The 27,349-nt window shown below is 36.2% G+C and overlaps 1 protein-coding gene across 2 annotated transcripts in view; it reads left to right on the plus strand.

Moving 5' to 3' along the window:
* Positions 1-27,349, plus strand: part of LOC126354332 (jouberin-like) — a 259,936-nt gene that overhangs the window by 135,154 nt on the left and 97,433 nt on the right. For both annotated transcript variants that reach the window (XM_050003897.1, XM_050003898.1), the window contains exons 7-8: positions 2,791-2,946; positions 24,341-24,469. In XM_050003897.1, the coding sequence (XP_049859854.1) occupies positions 2,791-2,946; positions 24,341-24,469 (285 nt within the window). The remainder of the gene's footprint in view (positions 1-2,790; positions 2,947-24,340; positions 24,470-27,349) is intronic.

Consider the following 27,349-nt stretch of genomic DNA (forward strand, 5'->3'; position numbering starts at 1 on the left):
CAAGTAGGGATCCCAGACATGAGCACTACTCCAGAACAGCTCATACGAGTTTCTGTAGATGGTCTTCTTTGTTGATGAGCTACAATTTACTAAAACTCCTCCAAAAAATGAAGTTGACCTGCTCCCAAAGATTCTATGGACTGCAAGGATTACCTGGTGGAAGGACTCCACCAGCTGTCAAATTCATTCGCCTACAAAGTCTGACACAGTACCCCATTACAGAAATCCAACAAGGTCTCCAGTCTTTCCACAAATCATTAGGTCCAACCCAGAACCTCACCCCTGAGTCTCCCCCCCCCCTCTCTCTCTCTCTCTTTCTCTCTCTCCACACCAACACTCCCAACACTCCTGCCTTCTAAATGCTTCCTGAAGTCCATAACCCGAACAACCTAGGATGTCCACCTGTGACCGGTTATTGTGCCCCAAAGAGAGAATCTCTGCTCTCATGGATCATCGCCATCAGTTTATTATCAATAACATACACTCCTATATAAAAGACACCAACTATTTCCTTCATTGACTCTCCACAGTTCCTGTTCTGTAACAACATTATGCCATGCTCATCACTGTTGATGCCACTTCCCTCTGCACTAGCATCCTCAATGCCCATGACCTAGCTGATATTGAACATTACCTTTTCCAATGCCTGACTGACTTCAGACCTACAATGTCCTTTCTGGTCACTATGACCTACTATATCCTCATCTGCAGTTACTTCTACTTTGAAGGAATCACCTTCTAACATATCCATGATACAGCAATGGGCACCCACATTGCACCATCCCATGCCAACCTATTCATCGACCATTTTGAGGATTCCTTCCTAACCATCCAGAATTCCAAATGTTTCACCTGGCTCCACTTAACTGATGGCATCTATGTAATCTAGACCGAGGGTATAGACCCTCCTATCCACATTCCTTTAGAACCTCAATACCTTACCATTTGTTTCACTTGGACTTCCTCAACTCAACAAACCATGTTTCTTGACATTGACCTCTACAGCAAGGATGGTTACTTCAATACCTTCACCCACATCAGACCTACCAACCACTAACAATACCTCCAATACAACTGGTGCTATCCATTCCATACCAATAAGTCCCTTCCATATAGCCTAGCCACCCATGAGTGTCTCATCCTTCTCCAAATGTGCCAAGAGTCTCATTGAGGGACTTCGCAGACTGAAATTATCCTCCCAATCTTGAGCAGAAACAAACCTCCCATGCTATTTCTCTCCAGTCACCTACAACCTCTCAGACCCCACTTCTCTCATGACTCAGTACCACCCAGGACTGGAGCAACTGAATCACATTGTACTGAAATGAAAATGATCCTACCTACTATCCTCCCCACCCCTCCTACAGTGGATTTCACCACCCACCAAACCTATGCAATAGACCTATATGTAAGACTTGCCCCATACATCCTCCCACCACCACCACCACCACCACCACCACCACCACCACCACCATCACCACCACCACCTGCACCAGTCCTGTCACAGGCATTTCATGTCTTACCAAAGGGAGAACTACGAACTAAACCACAACAACTGTGCTGCTTTCTGCATTGGTATAACAGCTAACAAGTTCTTGGTATGCATGAATAGCCACTGCCAAACTGTGGCCAAGAGACAGCTGGACCATCCAGCTGCTGAACATGCTGCCCAACGTAGTTGGATCATTCCTACCAACACCAGATTTTCTGGACTGCGCAAGTGGGAACCCTCCTTATAATATTTCTTTTTTCCCATTACCCCCCTCGCTTCAACCTTCACTGGTTCCTCTGCTTCACCTACCTACCCCCTTCCCTGCTCCCAGTCCAGCACTACACATGCTTTCTGTTCCACCAACACATCCACAAGTCTTTTTTTCCTTTTCTACTTATCTTCTTTTCCAGTCTCCTATCCATCCCTCCCCCCCTTTCCACCAGTACCTGACAGCCCCCCAACTCTTCACCTATCAACCATATCCTATTCCCTTCACGTTTTTAATTCTCCCAGAAGCAGCATACTTTTTAAATCCTTGCCCCACTGATCCTTCTCCTCACCCCACCCCCATGTCAGGTCTCCTTTGTAGCCTGACCAATTGCCCAAGTTTGCTCCTCCTGTCAGATACAGTTGCAGTCTGCAGTCCAGCAACAGTAGCTGGGGATGGTGGTCATGTGTTTGTAGGTTGTGCTTGTGTGTGTTTTCTATCCCTGAAGAAGGCCTTTTTGCTTGAATCTTAAATATTTAGCAGTCTTTTAATTGTGCCTATCTGTGACTCAGCACCTCTTCTATATAGTGAGTGGCAATCTATCCTTTTCATAATATTGTCATCAGATCATGTATATATAGAAGATAAAGAGTGGTTGTGTCACACTTCTGTGGGGCCAGACTTGATGATGCTCTATGCTGGATTGTATTACTTAGGAAGTCTTCAACTCACTCATGTATCTTGGTATTTCTTCTGTATACTGAGATCTTAGTTAACTGTCTGCTGTCAAATGTCACCATGTCAACTGTTTCCAAGAACTTTAGAAATATGGAATCCCTCCATTGCCCTTCATCCATGGTTCACAGAATATTATGCAACAACAGGGCAAGCTGAGTTTCACATGAGTGATGTTTTCTAAAACCATGTTGGTTTACGGACATAAGCTTTTCTTTCTCAATGAAATTTTTTATATTCATCCTGAGATTTATATTCAAGTGGAATATTTGTAACTGGATCTAATATTCAACTTTAACAATACTTTTAAATTAAGTGCAATCTAAAACATTTTTTTTGTCTTTTCATATTTCAGATAGCAAGTGGGAATAAAATTTTTATCCTTACTGGTCATCAGGGACTTGTGTACAATATCAGCTGGTCTCATAATGATAGTCTCCTACTTTCTGCTTCTTCAGACAGTACAGCATGTCTGTGGAACATTGAGAGTGGATCATATAGGCCATGCCAGGTTTGAAGAAATCTTATGCATTAAAATCATATTAAAATATTTAACTGTGAATTATATTAAAATGTAAACTCAATGTGAGAATAAGTGAAACCTTTTATTCAGAAATATGTGAACATCTTTAATTATGGTGTGTGTCCTTCAAAAGAGGAGTGGAACACTGAAAACACCAACAGAGCAATTATTAAGCACATCATGAGCATCAAGGTTATTAGAGGCGTTGTAAAAGGAGAAAAGAAAATAGAAAGAAATGATTGGGAAATGATATGGAAGTAGGAGTAAATTATTTGTCATTTATAAACACAGAGTGCAATAGTTGTCTTGAGTACAAATCCTGTAAGGTAGATGGTAATACAGTGGTGATTTTACTTTTGTTTTCAGTCCTGTGTAGTAAAAATGTCATTCATTTTCTCTTGTCCATATGTTTATAACCATGACTTCCTTGTTGTTTGCTGAGAATTTGTTCACAGTTCACACAAGCTTTGAGCTAGTTTGCCAGGGGTTTTAACATCTATGTTAAACAGTTACTAATGTTGCTCGATGGATCAGTGGGTAAGTACCAGACTATATATTCAAAGGTCTGTAAGGTCCGGGTATGTTCCCCACTCAGTCCTATGATTTATTTGGTCATGTACTGATTTTATATCTCTGACATTACTTTGTAAATGATAAAAATTCAGAGTTACAATATGGTTCAGAGTCCAACTGGAGTTTCCTCAATAACTATCAGAGTAAATCTAGTCAGAGGCCAGAGGTAGGTAAAGGCATACCACCTCCAATAGACTATGTCTAGCAGTTCACTGTGGTGTTCAAACCAACCTTTGGGTCAAGGACAGCTTTACATTACATTTGATTTAGAAAACTAATACTGTTACATTACATCTCAGAAAATTATCACTTACTTATTACTCTCATCTCACAAGCTATTTGTCATATACACTCATCTTGTCTGTCGCCAGAGGAAAGTGAGGTGAACTGTCAGTTATTTAGTTAGTTAATTACTTGTTAAATAGGTAATAATAACTATAAACATTATGATGCAGAACATGGCAATAAAACAAACATAGAACACATGTACATATACACCAAAACATGAGAGAAATAATTATTTGATTGCATAGTGGCCATTTACACAGTTTTCTGTAAAAAATATTATTCCTCTTCAACAATTACTGTATGGTGTAGAAGGAGTTGTTAAGGAGAAATATCTTTCTAATCTACATTTGAAAACAGGTTTGCTATCCTTCATACATCTTATTTCCAGCAGTAAATTGCCAGAAAGTTTTATAGTCCTCCCTTTCTGCGGAAAAGTTAGCTTCATTAAAGGGTAATGCAGATAATTTTTCCTTCTAATATTGTACTAGTGAATATCTCTGTTACTTCAAATTGAAATAATTATTGATAAGAAATTTTATAGGTGAGTAAATATGCTGTGAGGAGTGGTTAATATTCCCAGCTGCTTAAATAAATGGTTTCAAGATGTAGGCTATATGTGTGAACCACACACATTCTGTTTAAGTGAGGAGTTAGTTCAAAAAATTACCCCTAAAGACAGTAGTGAATAAAAATATGCAATATATGTTTCCATTTTTACCACTACGGCCTGTCCAATTCTGACATGATCAACATTCTTTGATTGTTCTGCTGATTCAACTATCAACTCATTTTCCAAAACAATAAATTCATTTTCCAAAACATCAACTTTTTAGTCCCTCTGGTAGCCCATTTTTTTTCAGTTACCTGATCATTAACTGCACTAAATTTGCTAGCGTTATCTGTCTTCATTTTCTCTAGTTTTGTCAAAATTTACTGCCAAATATCAGTTTTTACTGTTTCTTTGTTGACTATGATTTCACTCTGTTCAGACACATCCTGAATGGGCCCTACAGCTTTCACTTCTACTTCCCTCCTACTCTTGTCTCTGTTCATTTTGTTAACAATGATGTGAGTCCACAAACAAATTAACTTCACAAATAGTTTGTACTTATCTTCCCTTTTTGATGTTCCTGGTTGTAGATGTAAAGTTCCATTCCATTTGATCCATTCCATCATTGTTGGTAGTACCTCGTTACTGTTGATACAATTTCGTTGGGCAGTCATTGGTCTTCTTTCTTTGCATGATTGGAAATTCATTTATATATAAACTGCAAATGGCACAAATCACTGTTCCTTCTTCTGCAACAGACACAAATTCATTATCAGTCAACTGATCCCAGAACGCAAACGCTTGTAATCATTTGTTGGTTGTCACTCACTCCATAATTTACTCTTTTAATAAGCTTTGAGAGGAGTAAGATTTACGATAAACTTTTTACTTATATTCTTTTCTTGTATCTGGCTCCAGTTCTTCACGTATATGGGTTGAATCTTGAAGCTGAAATGTTTTTGATATTAAAGGTTCTCATGGCTCCAATTGATGTGATAACTTTTGAAAGAATTGCCTGAAAACTAATTTCTGTTTCTGTAATTTTTAATTCTTTCAAAATGTTCTATATCACACTGTCTTTACAATTTCCACTTCAAACTTGAAAATTATATTGTTATTGCCAAACATAAAAATATGTCTGATATCAGAGGCATGCCCACTACTATTCCATTCTGCAGTACTAACAATATTCCAAAGAGTTTACAAATTTTATGACAAACAAATTTCCACCAATTATATCATCATTTTATGAATGAATGGAGAAGTAAACATAATAAATACCATATGATTGTTATGATTGTTAAATTAATAAAAGGAATTTTAAGTGTACCAGGTATTTCATAATTTCAAATGTTTCTAAAAGAAAAATAATTTTAACTGTTTTTGCAGAGTTAGTACATATTGACTGTAAGAACAAAAATAAAGTAATTTCTTTTTATACGTTTTAGCCTGAAATATAATACATCAAGTACAAAATCATATGTAATTCTTTTAGAAAAACAATTGAGATAATATTAACCTGTTTGAAAATTAATTAATATTTTTTTTGTATCACCTACTTCTGTTGAGGAGAAGTAATGCTAGAGAAGAATGTCTCTTTACAAATTAAAATGGCTGTTTTTGGGTGCAGCATCTGTTATTAATAAGAATGGTCCCTCACATGATGGGTGGGGTTTGCTTATAATTTTTCCATATTTGTCTCTCTATTTGTGACTCATGACAGTAACCAAATTGCCCACTTTGTGCTGTATGGGTGTATCTTTCTCTCATCTGTTTCACCTTCTCTCAGCCTCTCTCATTTGCAAATGATTCACATTCTTGTTCCATGAGTCTTGTGTACCAACATCCTCCTGTTGCCATTCAGCCCTCTTTAGGAGGGATTGTCCTTCTATTTGTTTTCCTACAATTTCCATTGGGGAAACATTTGTAACTGAATGTGGCAACTAATTTAATACCTTTTCAACTTCTCTCACCATATCTGCCCAGTCTGAATGTCTACCCACGCAATAAGTCCAACAAAGCCTGCCCAACTCACACATTTATTTATTTCTTGTTCCAGTGATCCATGTTGTGACAATATCACAGGATATGGAACATGTCCGAAATCTATGGCAGCACATGTAAACAAAACAAAATGATTTCATATTACAGTGAACAGTAACTTAGGTTCTATTACAGAAAATCAATTTTCAGAGAGAAATAAATATTACAAAATAATAAGTGTTACAGAAAATAAATATTGCAAACTATGTGTTTACAATAAAGACTAGACACGATTATAAATATAGATTTTGACATATATTTGCAGTTGACAATACAAGAAATTCTAAACACTGTAGTTCAGGAACTCTTCTATCGTATAAAATAATACTTGTAATAGGAACTGCTGTAAAGTTTTTTTAAACAAGAGCTCGTCTTCTACCAAACTCTTAATTCTTGAAGGGAGGGTGTTAAAAATTTTATAGCCAGAGAAATGGACATCTTTCTGTATCATACTTAGATTTTCCTGTTCGTAGCGAATATTCCAATTTGCAAATTCCAATCCCAAAGAAAGCAGGTGTTGACAGATGTGAAAATTACCGAACTATCAGTTTAATAAGCCATGGCTGCAAAATACTAACATGAATTATTTACAGATGAATGAAAAAACTGGTAGAAGCCGACCTTGGGGAAGATCAGTTTGGACTCCGTAGAAAAGTTGGAACACGTGAGGCAATTCTGACCCTACGACTTATCTTGGAAAATAGATTAAGGAAAGGCAAACCTATGTTTCTAGCATTTGTAGACTTGGAGAAAGCTTTTTACAATGTTGACTGGAGGGGCATGAAAGGGAAGCAGTGGTTGGGAAGGGAATGAGACAGGGATGTAGCCTATCCCCGATGTTATTCAATCTGTACATTGAGCAAGCAGTAAAGGAAACAAAAGAAAAATTTAGAGTAGGAATTAAAATCCATGAAAAAGAAATAAAAACTTTGAGGTTTGCCGATGACATTGTAGTTCTGTCAGAGACAGCAAAGGACCTGGAAGAGCAGCTGAATGGAATGGACAGTGTCTAGAAACGAGGATATAAGATGAACATCAACAAAAGCAAAATGAGGATAATGGAATGTAGTCGAATTAAATTGGGTGATGCAGTGGGAATTAGAATAGGAAATGAGATGCTTAAAGTAGTAAATGAGTTTTGCTATTTGGGGAGCAAAATAATTGATGATGGTCGAAGTAGAGAGGATATAAAATGTAGACTGGCAATGGCAAGGAAAGCGTTTCTGAAGAAGAGAAATTTGTTAACATCGAGTATAGATTTAAGTATCAGGAAGTCATTTCTGAAAGTATTTGTATGGAGTGTAGCCATGTATTGAAGTGAAACGTGGATGATACATAGTGTAGACAAGAAGACAATAGAAGCTTTCAAAATGTGGTGCTACAGAAGAATGCTGAAGATTAGATGGGTAGATCATGTAACAAATGAGGAGTTATTGAATAGAATTGGAGAGAAGAGTAATTTGTGGCACAACTTGACTAGAAGAAGGGATCGGTTGGTAGGACATGTTCTGAGGCATCAAGGAATCACCAATTTGGTATTGGAGGACAGCATGGAGGGTAAAAATTGTAGAGGGAGACCAAGAGATGAATACACTAAACAGATTCAGAAGGATGTAGGTTGCAGTAGGTACTGGGAGATGAAGAAGCTTGCACAGGATAGAGTAGCATGGAGAGCTGCATCAAACCAGTCTCTAGACTGAAGACTACAACAACAACAACAGCAGATATCATGTTTTCTTCTCAGCTCATGACTATGATACTCACTATTGAGTTTAAAAATGATTTTTCTTTCCTTATGAAGCACATCAAAGAGAATTTATAGTGTACAGCAGATGTAAGGATTCCAAGTCTCTTAAAAAGATTCCTGCATGTGGCTCTAGGATGGACTCCACACATGATCCTTATGCCTCCTTTTTTGTGCACACAGTACTTTTTTTAGCCAGTGACTGATTACCCCAAAGTATAATTCCATATGCCACGAAGGTGTGAAAATAACCATACTAGGCTGACTTCATGGTTTCCATACTTCTATGAGAAGAAACAGTGCGTAATGTGTAAGTTGCTGATCTCAGTCTTTTGCATAGATCCAAGCTGTGGTTTGAACAGTTCAGTTTCCTGTCAGTATGCAAACCTAGGTATTTTGAGGTATCCACCCTGGTTATCACCTGCTTACCTGTTTTAGCTACTATTTCTTCATCTTTGAATGTTGTGTGGAACTGAACATAGTTTGTTTTAGTGTAATTTAAAGAAAGTTCATTAATGTTAACTCAGTTCACTGTTTCACTTAAAACCTTATTTGCTGTTTCCTCAAGTTTATCTACTGAATTATCAATAAGTAGTGTAGTGTTATCAACAAAAATGGTGAATATACGATATTCCATACAGATAGGCAGATGATTTATAAAGATAATAAAAAGTAGGGGACCTAGAACTGAACCTTGGGGCACTCCACATGTGATGGTACCCCATTCTGAAGATAATGGGACTCCATTTTGACTGTCCACTACAACTGTCTGTTTCCTGTTTGACAGGTATGAGTCGATGACCCTTTCTGCAATGGTACTTTGCAGATGCTATTTAGAATTTAATTTATGATTCATTTCCTAATGTTTCGATTCAGTATTACTAGTGTTCTGCTTGACATAGTCAAGTGATTTAAATATCTGGACATAACATTGCAAAGCAATATGAGGTGGAACAAGCACGTGAAATATGTGGTAGGGAAGGCAGATCGTCAACTTCGGTTTATGGGGAGAATTTTAGGAAAGACTAGTTCACTTGTAAAGGCAACTGCATATAGGATGCTGCTGTAACCTATTCTTGAGTACTGCTTGGTGTTTGCATTTGTAACAGGTCAGACCGAAGGAAGACATCAAAGCAATTCAGAGGCGGACAGCTAGATTTGTTATCACATGTGCAAGTGTTACGGAGATGCTTCAAGAACTCAAATGGAATTTCCTGGAGGGAAGTCAACATTCTTTTTCAGATAAATGACTGAGAAAATTGTAGAGAACTGGCATTTGAAGTTGACTGTCGAATGATTCTACTGCCACCAACATACATTGTGCCTAAGAACTATGAAAATAAGATATGAGAAATTGGGGCTCATACAGAGGCCTACTGACAATCGTTTTCCCCTTGCTCTATTTGTGAGTGGAACAGGGGGAAATGACAAGTAGTGGCACAAAGTACCTTCCATCACTCAACGTATCGTGGCTTGTGGAGTATCTATGTAGATGTAGATGCCTTTCCATGCCAAAAATTCTATAAACTGCCTGGCTAGAAACTGTATTCCATTATCAGAAAGCAAACATTTTGGTTTCCTACATTTTTGAAATGATCTCTTAGTTTCATTATGAAATGTTGCCTCCTTTAGTGGGCATAATTTTGTAAGTTTTGCCTAGCATTCCAACACCATAAATATATATGTCATTCCTGCCCAGCCTCAGGGCAGTGGAACGTAAAAGTCCATCACCGATATGTCACAGAAATTGCATGGACTGATGGGATACAAAGCAGGGTGGGCATCAACTGTTTGTACCTTAATTTCACAGGCACTCAGGAGTTTTCTAACTAGACGATTCAGATTCTTATAGCAGCAAAATTTCTTTGTATGCAACTTATACCTTTTTGGGCTGAAATGAGCATATACTATGTTTACATACCAAGTTATTAAATTAATGCTATTTTGTGGGATGCATGGTAACTACCTATGTGAGTTGTGTTTTCTATGAAACAGTATTCCTTTCTACAATTTCCTATTATTCTTTATATCAGTATGACTTAGACATAAGGCATCAATATGTAACTGAAGGAGAAAATATAAAAATGCAATAAATCAAGCAGTCAAAAAGGAATACAAACATCTCAAAAATGAGATTGACAGGAAGTGCAAAATGGCTAAGCGGGATGGCTAGAGGACAAATGTAAGGATGTAGAGGCTTATCTCACTAGGGGTAAGATAGATACTGCCTACAGGAAAATTAAAGAGACCTTTGGAGAAAAGAGAACCACTTGTATGAACATCAAGAGCTCAGATGGAAACCTAGTTCTAAGCAAAGAAGGGAAAGCAGAAAGGTGGAAGGAGTATATAGAGGGTCCATACAAGGGCGATGTACTTGAGGGCAATATTATGGAAATGGAAGAGGATGTAGATGAAGATGAAATTGGAGATACGATACTGCGTGAAGAGTTTGACAGAGAACTGAAAGACCTGAGTCGAAACAAGGCCCCAGGAGTAGACAACATTCCATTGGAACTACTGACGGCCTTGGGAGAGCCAGTCCTGACAAAACTCTACCATCTGGTGAGCAAGATGTATGAGACAGGTGAAATCCCCTCAGACTTCAAGAAGAATATAATAATTCCAATCACAAAGAAAGCGGGTGTTGACAGATGTGAAAATTACCGAACTATCAGTTTAATAAGTCACTGCTGCAAAATACTAACGCGAGTTCTTTACAGACGAATCGAAAAACTGGTAGAAGCCAACTTCGGGGAAGATCAGTTTGGATTATGCAGAAATGTTGGAACATGTGAAGCAATACTGACCCTACGACTTATCTTAGAAAATAGATTAAGGAAAGGCAAACCTACGTTTCTAGCATTTGTACACTTAGAGAAAGCTTTTGACAATGTTGACTAGAATACTTTCTTTCAAATTCTAAAGATCGCAGGGGTAAAATACAGGGTGTGAAAGTCTATTTACAATTTGCACAGAAACCAGATGGCAGTTATACAAGTTGAGGGGCATGAAAGGGAAGCAGCAGTTGGGAAAGGAGTGAGACAGGGTGTAGCCTGTCCCCAATGTTATTCAATCTGTATATTGAGGAAGCAGTAAAGGAAACAAAAGAAAAATTTGGAGTAGGTATTAAAATCAACGGAGAGCTTGACATAGCACTGAAAGACCAGAGTTGAAACAAGGCCCCCGGAGTGAACAACATTCCATTGGAACTACTGATGGCCTTAGGAGAGCCAGTCTTGACAGAACTCTACCATCTGGTGAGCAAGATGTATGAAACAGGCAAAATACCCTCAAACTTCAAGAAGAATATAATAATTCCAATCCCAAAGAAAGCAGGTGTTGACAGATGTGAAAATTACTGAACTATCAGTTTAATAAGCCACAGCTGCAAAATACTAACATGAGTTCTTTACAGACGAATGGAAAAACTAGTAGAAGCCGACCTCAGGGAAGATGAGTTTGGATTCCGTAGAAACACTGGAACACGTAAGGCAATACTGACCCTACGACTTATCTTAGAAGAAAGATTAAGGAAAGGCAAACCTAAGTTTCTAGCATTTGGTAGACTTAGAGAAAGCTTTTGACAATGTTTCAAATTCTAAAGGTGGCAGGGGTAAAATACAGGAAGCGAAAGGCTATTTACAATTTGTGGCAGTTATAAGAGTCGAGGGGCATGAAAGGGAAGCAGTGGTTGGGAAGGGAGTGAGACAGGGCTGTAGCCTCTCCCCTATGCTATTCAATCTGTATATTGAGCAAGCAGTAAAGGAAACAAAAGAAAAATTTGGAGTAGGTATTAAAATCCATTTAAGTATCAGGAAGTCATTTCTGAAAGTATTTGTATTGAGTGTAGCCATGTATTGAAGTGAAACATGGACGATAAATAGTTTAGACAAGAAGACAATAGAAGCTTTCGAAATGTGGTGCTACAGAAGAATGCTGAAAATTAGATGGGTAGATCACATAACTAATGAGGAAATATTGAATAGCATTGGAGAGAAGAGGAGTTTGTGGCACAACTTGACCAGAAGAAGGGATCGGTTGGTAGGACATGTTCTGAGGCATCAAGGGATCACCAATTTAGTATTGGAGGGCAGCGTGGAGGGTAAAAATCGTAGAGGGAGACCAAGAGATGAATACACTAAGCAGATTCAGAAGGATGTAGGTTGCAGTAGGTACTGGGAGATGAAGAAGCTTGCACAGGATAGAGTAACATGGAGAGCTGCATCAAACCAGTCTCAGGACTGAAGACCACAACAACAACAACATGTAACTGAAAGTGACTGTCCTTCCATTGTTGACTTTCTAAGTTTTTGCAAATAAATGTTATGTCTTTTTCATATGTATTTACTTTGAGAAAATAAACAGCAAGTTTGCCCCTTTCCTTTACTTTTTCATTTGATTGGAGATCTAAAAGTAGTCAAGACAGTGCATCAGGTAATATATCATCTTTCCCCTTTATGTTCCCAAGAGTAAAGCAAAATTCTTGCAGAAAGAGACCCTGTCATGCTAACCTACTGAGCTGAAGTTTGTTCTTTAATGGAAATGTCAACGCACTGTTGTCAGTATGTGTCACTGCCTTGTACCCTGCTAGTAGATATTTAAATTTCTTGAATGCCCACACTACTGATAATGTTTCATTTTCCATATATCTATAATTTTGTTCATGTTGTGTGAACATTCTACTCATGAAAACTATCAGTTTTTGCGCTAATGTGTGATCAGTCACATATTATTGGAATATGTGACAACCCAAACCATAGTCTGATGCATCCACCACCGTATAAAAAGGAATGGCTAAATTAAATGAACCAATAGTTTACATGCTACCAATTTTTTTTTAATTTTTGAAAATTCTTCATGACAAATTATATCCCTTCTCCACATTGTGTCAATAACCTCATCAAACTCGGTGTATTAAGCACTGAATTGGTGGTGATTCTTTTTTAGAATCTTACTATATCTCAAAATGATTTGAGTAGTTTTTTTATTAGTACATTCTGAGCACCTGCTGATCACATCTAATCTGTGTGCATCCAGCTGAATACACATAGAATTTACAATTTGTCCCCAGAATTTCACATCTTTTCTACCCAGTTGCGATTTTGACTATTTGATGGTGCCACCTTGGAAACCTAATCTCACAAAAAAATTCGTCCAATGGTTGCGGGTGTTCATCCCATGTTGTGGATATTACAACTATGGCATCAAACAATGGAAAATCCAGGATGGAATATTATGGAATGGAAAGTTGCTACGCACCATATAGTGGATATGCAGAGACGCAGATAAGTGTGACAAAAGACTCACAATTAAAGCTTTCAGCCAGTAAGGTCTTCATCAACAATAGATGACACACACACACATACACACACACACACACACCACAACTTACACACACAACTGCAGTCTCAGGCAACTGAAACCACACTGCAAACACCAACACCAGTGCATGATGGGACTGGTGACTGGGTGGGGGTAAGGAGAGGGATGGGGCATGGAGGGTGAGGGATAGTGTGGTGGGGGTGGCAGAAAGCAATGTGCTGCAGGTTAGACGGTTGGCCAAAGAGAGGTTATGGTAGGAGAAAAGGAGAGAAATAAAAAGACTGGGTGTGGTGGTGGATTGACAGCTGTGTAGCACTGGAATTGGAACATGGAAGGGGCTGAATGGGTGAGGACAGTGACTATTGAAGGTTGAGGCCAGGATGGTTATGGGAATTTAGGATGTATTGCAGGGAAAGTTCCAACCTGCACAATTCAGAAAAGCTGGTGTTGGTGGGCAGTATCCATATGGCACAGGCTGTGAAGCAGTCATTGAAATGAAGAGTATCATGCTTGGCAGCATGTTCAGCAACTGGGTGGTCCACTTGTTTCTTGCCCCCAGTTTGTTGGTGGCCTTTCATGTGGACAGACAGCTTGTTTGTTGCCGTGCCTACATGGACTGCGGCACAGTGGCTGCAGCTTAGCTTGTAGATCACATGACTAGTTTCACAGGTAGCCCTGCCTGGGATAGGTTATGTTAGTGACGAGACTGGAGTAGGTGGTGGTGGGAGGATGTATGGGACAGGCCTTGCATTTAGGTATATTACAGGGGTATGAGCCATGAGGTAAGGAGTTTTATTCACAATTCATGCAACCAACACTATACATATGTTAGCATCTGGTTTTTTTTAGCAACAACTAATGGCTTGTTATAACAGCTGTTGGATATTTCTATAATATTCCATTTCTTTTTCTACTAATAGCTTCATTGAAGCTGGTTGAGCAGGGTCTGATGTAAAATGGATTGTGTGATTTAACCTTCAGCCTACAAACAAAGTCTTAATAACACCTCGGCATGTTGAAAATATTTTTGTATGCCTGCAGAATAAAAAATTCATATCTTCATTTTCCTTAATGTGTAGATTCTTTGACTTGTAATGTTATCAATTATGTCTGCCTCATTCCCTTGTACCACGTCTGCCCCTAATTGGTACTTCTCATTCTGTTATAATGTAACTTCTGTAAATAAAGTGAGTCCTAAACTGTCTGTGTTGCTTTGCTTGAAATGATTTACAGCCAAGTCATCTTTTTGCCCAATGGGAATGTGGCTGTCTCCTGTTGGAAGCTTAAAAATATGTTGTTGTCCAACAACCAGTTTATGCCTAAAACCATATGTACATTAAAACCATCTACTACAAACATTCCTTGTTGAAATATGTATGTGTTAATGTAAATTCCATAAACAATTCTGCATGTACTGGTTTGCTTGTCATATGTATTACTCCAGTTATCTTAATTTCTGTGACTGGCAGCCAAAGGAATGCATTTAACAAATTGTTTGTTGTGTCTTGTTTTCTACTTCTACAGAGGACTGAACCTCTCCCTGCGAGCATATCAGTTTTGCCTCTCTGTCATACTTGTATTGTTAAATGTGTTACTGTGATTATTTCTGTATCCATTCCCTGAATGGTTATAATCATGACCATTGTGTACCCTGTTTCTTCCATTCATAGCACTGTCTCTAATGGGGCAAGGTTCTTTGTTACCATTACTCTGTTGGTTGTTGGTATTGCTGCCTGTGTACCATTTCTCTGACTGCCTTCCCACTGTGTCTACTTGTTCCAGGTATACCAATAAGTTGTTCACTTTTTCCTAGTCCTTCCCTAACAATTTGTCCCTTACATGCCATGGTAATTAGTTAATGACGACTTCTAATAAATGTTCCTCTCATATGGAATCATTTAGATATTTTGATTTGTTAAGATGCCACTCCACAAAATTTCTATACCTGTTCCATGAACTGCTATTGTATTGTTTTGATCATAAAAGTTCTAATCTCAATATCTTTTGAGCTGCGTCACTCCAATAGTTAGACTGAAATGCTGTTTTGAAATCATTGTAAGTTGTGAATTCTTCTAGCTTTAACATACTCAGCTGTGCAGCATTACCCATCAAATGACTTATCACAAATTGTATCTTTTTAAAATCTGACCAGAAATGAAGTAACATGCCATTAAGTTACTTTAGAAATTAAACGGGGTTAATATCATATGAAGGTGAAAACTTGGGGAATTTGGGATTTAATTTTTTGGTTAGTGTTGTGATGAAGTCATCACAGTTATTAGTTACTGTCCTGGTCTTTAATAGAAAGTTTTCTGTCTCTCCTTTATCTCCTCCAAACTCAAAGAGTTATTATGTAACAATGCCTTTGTGTTTGAACTTAAAATATCACTGTATAAACTGTTTTTGTTCCCAACACTGCAGATGTAGTCTTTGTAAAGGTAGATTTATTGTCTACCATTTCTGTACTATGTATATCCTTGCTAAATTCAGGTTTTTGTATCCTCGGTTCCAATTGATTGATTGATTGATTGATTTCTTTATTAATCCATGTAACAATTTACGTTGTGTGGATTTCATTAATTACTACAGGCAAAACATCAATATTTTTGTTTGTGTAAGTATGTCACATTCCTTTAGTGTCCATCAGTGCTTTTTCCAGTGTCTCAGTTCTTTACACTAATTTGTCAGTTTCTGCTTTGTTAGTGTGTACATGTTCTAAGGTGCTATCTTATGCAGTTTCCATTATTTTTGAGGATATGTCTATTTCAGAAACATTACCAAAACCCATGTTCAATCTTGTTTTCAATGTATCTATCCTGCTGCTAAGTTGGGTAGTGAATGCATTAAATCCTGTTCCTAAATTCATAAGTCTTTTGTTAATTTGCATCACTCTGCTTTTTGCTTGTGTGGACTTGTCATCCATATTCATAACTGTAGTATTTAAGTTGTAAGACCAATTGCATTAACTTTTCCTTGGTTGTGATGTTATCTATTTGTGCTATCATACTGTTTCCAAACCGGAACAAATTTATATCTATCTCACATATTAATGTAACTATACTGAACTATATACAACACAAAATCTCTTAATCATAGAATGGGTGTAAGTATGTTCACTGTAATGGTCTGGTTTTTTATTTACTATGTGTAGTAGTATGTACTCATAGTAGTTGAACATTGCAATGTCACAGTGACCTGAATTTAAGCAACTGTATTCACAGAAGTTGTCACAACCAAATTACTGTCATAGAACTCCACTTCAATCTTTATATTCACTCCATCACACCACTACACCTTTGAAAATCATAATAATAATAATAATAATAAGAAGAAGAAGAAGAAGAAGAAGAAGAAACAAAAAATGTCAGAACTCCCTGAGTTATGTTGTTGTGTGACTCATGCACAGCTGCAAAGATGGTTGCTTTTTGGCATCATCTGCTAGTGTTTATATTGTGTGCTGTCTCACTGCAGTTCAAGAAACTGCAATCTGATGGGCAGGTGCCAACGTTTTTTGCTGAACAGCATGTGGGCCCTTCTTTGTGGATGCTCTGATTACCCATATTTTGTTAGATGTAGTTAATGTAGTTTTAATTCCATGGTTGTTTAGTTGCTTTGTAAATGAATTCCCGTTGTAATGTTATAAATATATTCATTTATGAACCAAAATTCCAATACATGGAAAAATCAGTTATGATGTTCAAATTTGCTGAATTCCACTTTTTGTGCTTTTGGCTATACTGGTTCTTGATGTTTCAGCATTGTACATTTGTTTGTAATAGTCCTTGAAAAGTAACTTTAGTATTGGCTAGTATTGCCTGTTACCAGCGCTTATGACTTCATTAAAATCATTACTGCTGGAGACAAGAACATTCATTTCGATTATTGCCATATTGCCTGGTTAAAAGTGGCTTCTTGTATCAGCACTTTAACTCTCTTGCCTAGATCTCCCTTATTGACATTAAATCTTCCTACCCAATTTTTCATTTGATGTACCAGTAGTACTTAATTGTCTTCCAGTTCATTTCATACCAGGGTCTCCATGTGCAAGAGTTCATTTATCTTTTAAGTTACTTCATTGTTATCTCCTACTTGGAGTAGTCTGTGAGCCCCAACGTGTTAACTATTCTTCTTATCTGAAGAATAACTTAATTTTTACTAAAAATTAGGACTTGGAAACTCCAATCATTTAAGACATTTAGACCACCTTTAAATACAACACTTATTAGGTGATAAGTATCTAGTTACAGGAGACCTTCTGGTAAAACCTTTCCTTTTTTTAACTACATACATATATACATTATTGATGTAAAATTCTGGTCATTGGTATTCTTTGACTGCATGGCTGGCACAGAAGACTATTTGCCACTTTTAACTTCTTTGTCTGTCAGGACTCCAAGTATGTTTTCAGCTGTATTGGAATGATGCAGAGACCAGGCAGAATACTTCATGCATTTCCCTGCTCGCCAAAATCCTCACTCAACTAACTAGGCCAGTTCCATTTCCTGAAGCCATCCATCTGATGGGCTACATCTTATTCTACATTATTTTACATTTTAACATATTTAAATAATCAAAGCTTTAAATAATCAAAGCTTTAAATAATCAAAGCTTGTTCTAAATAAATTAACAATAATATGCATTACATAATAAATGTTAAATTCTTTTATATAAAACCAATACAATTTCCTTCTTAACTTTGAATGTCACGGCCAATAGCCTTGCACCAATGTGCTTTCTGATAAATAAATAAAGAACAAAAGTAACTATTATGCACTAAACTTTACAACAAATATTCTATTACCTAATGATTCAATAAGGTGTCATGCTGTCATCGTTCAATGTGTTTTGTGTGGAGGAAATGATGATCTGATGCTTACCTGAAAATACTGATAATTTAAATTTTCTATATCTCTTAAACAAAGGAAGTTACAGAGTTGATATTTACAACATTTGTCATTTTAATGTTGTGCTTCTTTATGAAATGTCAATCATTAATACCGACCAAAGCATTCAGACTTTAGCATTCAAGTCTTTGTTACAAAACTTGTGAATTTCACTTTAACAGTAAATCCTAAATTATTACAGATATGATCAATATTGAAGTTTTATTGAGATCACCATGAAAATTTATGGAGGCTGGCAGATTAAAATTACTGTGGCTTGATTCCCTGCATTACTACAGAATTAAATAGTTTTAATAAATGTTTCCCTGTATGACCGATCTTATGTCTGCAGTATTTAACACTGCTATGTCTTCTCAGTCACAAACGGCTTCTACTGGGTTTCCCTATGATGTAGGTTCTTGTCTGTCTCTTAGTGCTCAATAGACAACAGAAGCTTCTGAATTTCCCTATCTCATGGTGAATCTGTGCCCTTTGTGGCACACAGTCCTCAACAACAGGGTCTGTTTCACAAGTCCTGTAGATTGACTCTTTTGGCCATATATTTAAATGAGAGCACAATGCTTGTTAGCTCATAACATATCATCTGAATCAACACATTTTTCATTTTGTTGAGAGCATTATTCAATTTCTTTATGGAGAGTGTGTTAGAAATTAAATCACTTTCCTTCTTTGGTTTGCTGGATATTTTGGTGTAGCAAGTTTCCCAATGATCTTTGCATTAAGTGTAGGTTGGTGGGTTAGTATCACTATCCTTTCTGTGCTGAAGGATGGACTATACTTCATGTGTGATGCAGAATCGTGACCACTTTGTTGCCATTTGTTAACGTATGCAACAGATGTTGACAATATTGTTTTACACACATGCTTCATCATATCAAACCTGTGGTTTGTGGGATTTTAGTTCATAGCCATGTGGTATAGTTAAGCTTTGTTGAAATGCTTTCTGTCCTTGCTCCACTTTGTCTACCAGTAAGAACAGACTCACACTACTTTTTACTTTACAAAGGTAGCTTATTTTCAATTTTGTGGTGCCAGGATAGACCAACAGTCAGATGCTATTCCAGTGAGTAGAGAACAGGATACAATGGACCAGTTTCTAAGCAGTCATGGAATCATAAATGAGGCCAGATCAATTAGCAATAACTCATACAATAGCTGCAAGCAGTGTGTCGCTTGTGACCATTGGCCCTTGGGTGGTGATGCCCACCTGAGCATTATGTGAGTTAGTGTGTTAGCAATGCACAGATGCCAGCAAGCAAAGTTGCCACATTGGCAACCTCATCCCGCATGGCCAAATCAGGAAATCCACTGGCAACAAGGGGCATGAACATCATATGTCAACAAATAGTGGTGGTGGGTCAGGTGTGAGGTGAGCCTGTGTGTGGACTGTGAACATCATAGGAACCCTCAGAGAAGCTTGTTGATGACAGCCTGTGAGAGATGCTAGCTGGAATGTAGCTGCTCAGGCACTGGCAGCATCAGGCCTAGGAGCAGCCCTAGACTAGCAGACAGCATAGGTGGCAGCTAGCGTAGATGAGGCTGTGTGACCTGTGTTACGTTGACGACTGACATGGAGTAGCTCTTGGCATAGACAGCAGTCAAAGACAGATATTGCTAGGTTTGGGTGCCAAGTGTTTATGGCAAATTCTGCCTGAATCACTATGCCAGGATCATGCCTCTACTAACATTGGTACTGAGAAAGTGCAGCATCAGGAGGTAGCATGGAGTAACCCCATGTGCCACAATGCCAGACTGGTCTTTTCCACTGTGTCACCTCAGCATTATTTTAATGCTGGTGGCAGAATTCCACATGCAGCATATTTGTCTGCCTAGATGCATATTGTGAAGCGTTATAAGGAAGATTTTGGTGCAATAACAATTTGAGGATAGTATTGTTACAGGATGGTTTCTTCCTTAGTCCTGTTGGACACTGGTGAATAATAGGCCTCCAATATGTCAACTGTTAGCACTGGGCACTACACAATCAAACTCCAGAAGTTCCTCTATAAATCAGTGAAACCCTTTTAACTATATGTCTTTGCATTACTCCAAATACCTTTTAATTAGGTCCATGCCAAATGGGACTGTTAACTATCCTTGTGATGGGAAAATGAAGTCTATAGTCACCAAACATTCAGGTGTTGAGCTGGGCTAATGATGTAAAATATGAATATTCATCCTGTAAAATAAGAATATCCATCCTGCAGAAGAAAAAAGAAACAAAAATATATCTGTTGTCTTTGATTCATTACCAGTTAATTAATAATTCCTATAATTTATGTACTTTGTGCTCAGAGAGATTTTGTATTTGTTATAAATAGTGATTTGGTATTTTAATTAATTCTATGTTACATTTGCTATACTTCATCATGTTTCATTTTGCTTTGGTCTTCTTCACCCCATGTTTTTTGCAAACTTAATTTCTAGTATTTTATTTGCCCTAATGTTGTTACAACATTGTAATTCAGCATTTCACAAGGGAAAACTATTTCTGGTGTTTAGTTTGAATCTTTTTAGTAAATACTTTAATGGAAACATATATTCATCAATGATAGTCATTGAATTTTTTACCATTTCACCTAGTGTGCTTCTTAGATGCAGAGATTAGTGTAATAGCTAATAATATGTGACTTGTAAATAAGAAAATTAAAATTCCTATGTGCATTCTATGTAAATAATATTGAGTATTATGTACACTTTCTACACAAATGTTAAAGAACAAGAATTGAAATTAATTTTGACTCATTGTGTTTCTTCATCCATTCCAATAGCCAATTATCATACTGCAATTTCAAGTCCATGTGTTTTTTCTTCAATTCAAAAACTGAAAGTTAGTTGGATGTTTAAGACAGAACTGATGATTTCTTCACTGGTTAAACAATCTTCATATTAAAGTTTTTATTACATTCATCTCAATACATTTCTTCAAACCACTTGCTAAGCATTCTCACATTAAACACTTGGCTACGAATTCGACATTATGACTACCACGTCCAAAGAAGAACTTGTGACTGTGACAGATGGGATTAAATCTAAGCCCATAGATGTAATTCACAGTTCTTTCAACAGCTGTTTTGAAAAGACATTTTGAATTTTGCTATAATTATTTCAGATACTACAAAATTACAAAATAGATTAATTTATTATATTTTGATTTTGAATAAAAGTAAGAAAAATTCACTCACCTGTGGCAGAATCCTGTGTGTGTGCTAAAGATGTGTTATTTTGCACTAGGAAAATATAAATGAAATATGTGATATCACATTTTATGAAGAAGTATAACATTTTTAGGGGTTATTTTTACTCATTTCAGCTGGTAATCTGTCGCAGCAGATGTCCTGAAACAGTAACTGTAGGTTTTTACTATAAAGTAAAAACAATATTTAATCAAGTATAGTGTTTCATTTAATATTTATTACAGTTTCAAAATAAAGACATCTTGACAAATCTGAAATAAGTTGGAACATACTTACAATAATGATTTAATTATGCACAACTAGCTACATGCTCTCTGTCCAAAATCACACAAAGTACTGACTCCCTCTGCCAACATGGCAGTTAGTATTTATACTTTCTTAACAATCCCAAACAATCCTTGGCATTGTTTAAAATTATTATTTCATTAATTAACAATTAAAACTCTCATCCATATACAAATTACACATCTCATTGATTACCTAGATTCTTATATATTACATACATTAGTGAATTCTTATCTTTATATAAGTTGAAGCAAGTATAAACGCTTAGGTATCAAATGTTAACAATACACATGTTATATTTACTAATTACAGGAGATTCATATAATGTAAAATGTTCCTACCAATTAACAGACTTCTACACATTAGTGTAATTAAGATTTTGTAATTATTTCCTTTGTAACTTTTTCACAAGTACATATTTCCACAAATGTCTATGGTTAAAATTTATGTATTTTTATTAGTTTTAATTGGACTGTTACATTTCAGTATCACAATCTGAACTGACTGACACCATGTTATGCAAGTTAATTAGCAAATCGCATCCCCTCCCACTTTATCTAATATATATTGTAGTTGACTATGATTAAGTGTACCTAATTTGTCAGATGGGCATTGATTGTGAAGAGGATTGACTGAACCTTGTGGAAAAATATATAATTAATTACCAGTATGGCAACTAAATATGCTGTCTTAATAAACACTGAGTGCAAGGATATGTAATTATAAAGATCATTTTAGACTGGTTAACTGAATCTATCATTAAGTGAAATATGTATTTTTAGTGAACTTACAGTCATGCAGTGTGATAATTTGGTCACCAGTCATAGAGTGGACATCTTTTTTTGTAAAATGAATGGGCTATAATCAGTCTTAAGTTCATGTAACAATGCATATTGTATGTGGAGATCAAATAAATTTAGTTAGTCAAAGTTGATAGAATTGTTTGATGTAATGTTTAAGAAATTGAAAACTAGCTGGATTACAGCAGTACCCTACAAGATAATAATGATATAGAGTTTTGCAAGATGACTTTTCCAAGCAGTTAAAAATCACTCTCAGTATTACTTCATTTAAGCAGTAATCACTACAAGATGACAGCAGTACAACATTGTGGTGCTGGAATATCATAGCCCAGATAACAGTGCAGAAAGTACTCAAAAGCACAGAATATCTGTTGATATAGTTACGTAAGAAGTAAAAATTACCATGATTCACTGGATTCAATAGTCTCAACAGTTCATTGAAATGTTTACTTGCCAAAGCCAGCCAATTTTAAAAATTTTAGTTAAAAACGGTCACACAGATTGAAACCAGTCAACTTTAAAATAAAAATAAAAATATTTTATGTGGTCAAGATGTTTTTTATTTAAACATTTTAATAATGCTTTTTAACCACTGTTATTTCCATGAACTATGTTTCAAAAAATTCGAGTTGTTAATGTTGCTACTAAATTTATGTTTATGATTTTTGTTATTTAGCAATAATATGGACTTTGGAATTCAAGAAAACATTTAATTTTACTTTCTGGGAGGGGATGCGGTTTGCTAATTAACTTGCATAACATGGTGTCAGTCAGTTCAGATTGTGATACTGAAATGTAACAGTCCAATGAAATTTAACATCATAATGTGATACTCGTAACATAAGGTAATAGGACTTGGCTGCTGTTGCTGCTAATAATGACTTAGGTTATTGATGGCAATGAAATAGTGATTGAAGATCACAGAAAAGTTACATCATCCAATTCAGTAAAAACACTGACAAGCCTTTATCATTCCACAAATTCTACATTCTGAAGTTTGGAGGCTGCAGATCCTAAGTAGTAGTTTAGTGGAACTATATACCACAATGCCAAACAGAATATTTAGTCTCTAGTTCCAATATTGCTTATAGTAGCTGTGGTCAAACAGTACTTGAATCATAATTATAAGTAACTATTGTACTATGGCCCATAGAAACTGCTGTACCTCTCACAGACACAAGCAATTGCTGCACACATATTTGTTGTTCCAGACCCATTCACAATTACGGTACACCACTTCCATACCATAGTGTGTTAGTACCAAAGACAGCCCACACTCCAAAGGTTGTGTTTTACCCTTCAGACCATTTCAGTAACTTGATATTACTGTACAGATTTTACAAAATTGTTTTTAATCATTCCAGTAATATTTCATTAATCACAAATGCATTCCTTGTATTTAGTTTACAAATTTTACACAATAATAAAAGTGATCATACAAAAGAAGAAAAAAAAAATCACATTTGTGAAAAAGAATAAAATTAAATATTTCAGTAGTAATCATGTGTTACATATTGTGCTATGCTATGTTGTATACTGTGCTATTTTGTCACAAACAGTAGGCAGTGTCTTCAAAAAACTGAACAGACTGATAAACCTGATAGTATATTGTCTCTGTTAGATAAAATTTTATTGTATTTTGGAAATTACATTGGAGATTCATTTAATTGCAGATATTACCACATCCTTCATTTGTTTATGTTGCTCAATTCCATGTGAGCAAAAGTACAATTGTTGTGACAGGATGTTTCGATCACATGGTGAGAGTGTGGAGCAAACTCTTAAAAGACGAAATGTATGAGGTAAGTACATTAACCATTGTTACACATTTTCTCCTGAAAAATTATGTGCTTAATTAATTACTTTCTTTCTTTTGTGGAAGTAAGTTTTACATCCATAACACACAGAATTTGAAATCTACAAAGTATGATCTTCCTTCAAATGAAGCACATTGTATTTATACTTCATAAAACTATCGTTAATAATGTGCACTATGTAATGAAAACCATGTCACCAACTCATAAAAAAATCTAATTATATCAAGTGTTCCTTCACTGTACATGTATGAACTCATTATCTTTGCACTTAATGACCATGATTTATGTGTAGCAAATCAGTTACAACACAATTACAACACCGGGAATCAAAATAATTTTCTGCTGCCAGCCAACCATTGAAAACTTTATGCTCTATATGGATATGAAAATTTACAACAAAGCAAAAGGAAAAGAACTGCTTAGTATTAATCTAGTAACTTCAGAAAACTATTACATGGCAGACTGGTGCAGAAATGGTACTGTTCAATTGAAGAGTTCATGAAGGACAATCTGAAAATTTGGTCAGAAGAGAACGAACACTTACTTACGAAGTTATAGACCATTATTTAAAAAAAAGAAATCATCAGTTATTATGAAGTACCATATATTATATTAATAATATTTTAAGAAAAACTGTAAGTAAGTTTTTGCGTTTTGACAAGTCTCCTGTACATTAAGTCAGTGACTTGAAATTTTGTTTTATGAGGTAATAAGTTTCTGTTCTGTTCGAAACTTTCAAATCAGTTCACTGTCTGCTGAAGAGTGAAAATTAATTTTGAAAATATGATATTCTTGTCATTCCCTTACAATAGTAAATATTTGATGATCCACAGAAGAACTAAAATTGGCTCGCCAGTCAGAGGATGCACAGAGTTATGTCTAGATTAGAGTAATGTTAGATTAGCCACAATATTCATACAGAGAGGTGACATCTTCAGAATACAAACAATAAGCTGAATATTCCAGTTCATGAGTTCATGTTTGAAATAATTATTCTTTATGTACTCTCTCTCTCTCTCTCTCTCTCTCTCTCTCTCTCTCTGTCATGTGCTGATGTTCCTCATGATATAGTGTTTTAAGCTGTTGATATGAAATGAGCATTATATTCTGTAAAATTCTGTAATCAGTTTTGGAATAACAGTGCATTTGTACTTTTTCTTGACTCATGTCTTCTTCACTAACACCACATAGGTGCAACAATATTTTATTCATGAACTCTTGGACATGTTTTAGGACATATTATCAAGAGCCAGATATGATTATTTGTGGAATTGAAAGTATTTAGCTGTAGATGCCATGGTACAAGTACTTTTTCACTGTTATGCTCAGATAATGTGAACTATAATAGACAGTTTGCCATGCATACTGATGTGAAAAAATGCTGTGTACTTAACAATTTATGTATGTACAGTAATTCATAGTGCAGGAGGACACAAATTAATATCAAATGAAGTCATTTATGCATGTAAAATCTCCTGCGTATCAGCTTTTTTTAGTGGTTAGGGAGAGAGAGAATGTGAATTGTTCAGAGTGGATGTAGTTATGCTAATGCACATTTAGGTGCATCAGAAATTGCAAGTCCAGAAATGCATGCAGGTATGGATGCATGCAGGTTAAGAAATGTTGTGGGAGTTCTGGAACACTGCTTGAAGATTAATTTCTTTTATTCTTAGTGTGTGGCATGATATTTACCTTGTCTCCCCAATGATGTACAATAATGCTGGCATGGCTTTGTTGGCTACTCTCTCTTCACGTTGACTTCTTCTCTGATAAGGTCCATTTAAAAATGCAAGTCCTTGTCACATCGGGATGTGGAGAGTAGCACATAGCTCAATAGGAGAATGAAAACTAGCAACTTCTACAGATTATAACTTTTAATTAAGATAATATTGGGAGAGTGCAAGTACATATGTTCCTTATTGCACCATCTCAAAAGACCAGTAGACTCTGACAGCAGTGTAAAAAGCAACTGAGTGACTTAAAAAATTGATATTATAGCTTTAAATTTTCTGTCATCTTTGTTTGATATAATCATACTTCCCTACAGTATTTTCGTTGCATGGGATGGCATAAATAAGAAACATTACAAATATGAATATAATAGAGGGAAACATTCCACGTGGGAAAAATATATCTAAAAACAAAGATGACGTAACTTACTAAATGAAAGCATTGGTATGTTGATAGAGACACTAACAAACGCAAACACACACACAAAATTCAAGCTTTTGCAACCCATGGTTGCTTCATCAGGAAAGAGGAAAGGAGAGGAAAAAACGAAAGGATGTGGGTTTTAAGGGAGAGGGTAAGGTGTCATTCCAATCCCGGGAGTGCAAAGACTTACCTTAGGGGGAAAAAGGGACAGGTATACACTCGCACACACACAAATATCTATCCGCACATATACAGGCACAAGCAGATATATGTAAAGACAAAGAGTTTTCAACTCTGTAACATATTGGCATACCTCTCACCCATCATGGTAGCAGTTACTGACATTTTGCTGTCCAGCATGGGTGTCAATCTGTACGTCTATATCTACATTATTCTATGATTTCTTCAGTTTTCTAATTTATACTGACTTTTTGATCACCCGGTATGTATAAAAGTTGTATTACTGTGTCTTGCAGGACCAAGTATTATTTTTTGTACATGTTTTGTACAATTTTGTATGTATTATCCTTTGTACTACTTAATGCAAAATTTTGTATGTTCCTTTTGCACAAATTGTTTCCCATAAATTTACATGTACTTTTGGACAACATCCACACAATATTTATTGTCTACAGAGGGATAAATAAATAAATAAATAAAAAATAAATATGCTAATGCACATTAAGCCACACCAAAAATTGTAAGTCCAGA

The sequence above is a fragment of the Schistocerca gregaria genome, chromosome 3 (genome assembly GCF_023897955.1).
Source record: "Schistocerca gregaria isolate iqSchGreg1 chromosome 3, iqSchGreg1.2, whole genome shotgun sequence".
NCBI lineage: Eukaryota > Metazoa > Arthropoda > Insecta > Orthoptera > Acrididae > Schistocerca > Schistocerca gregaria.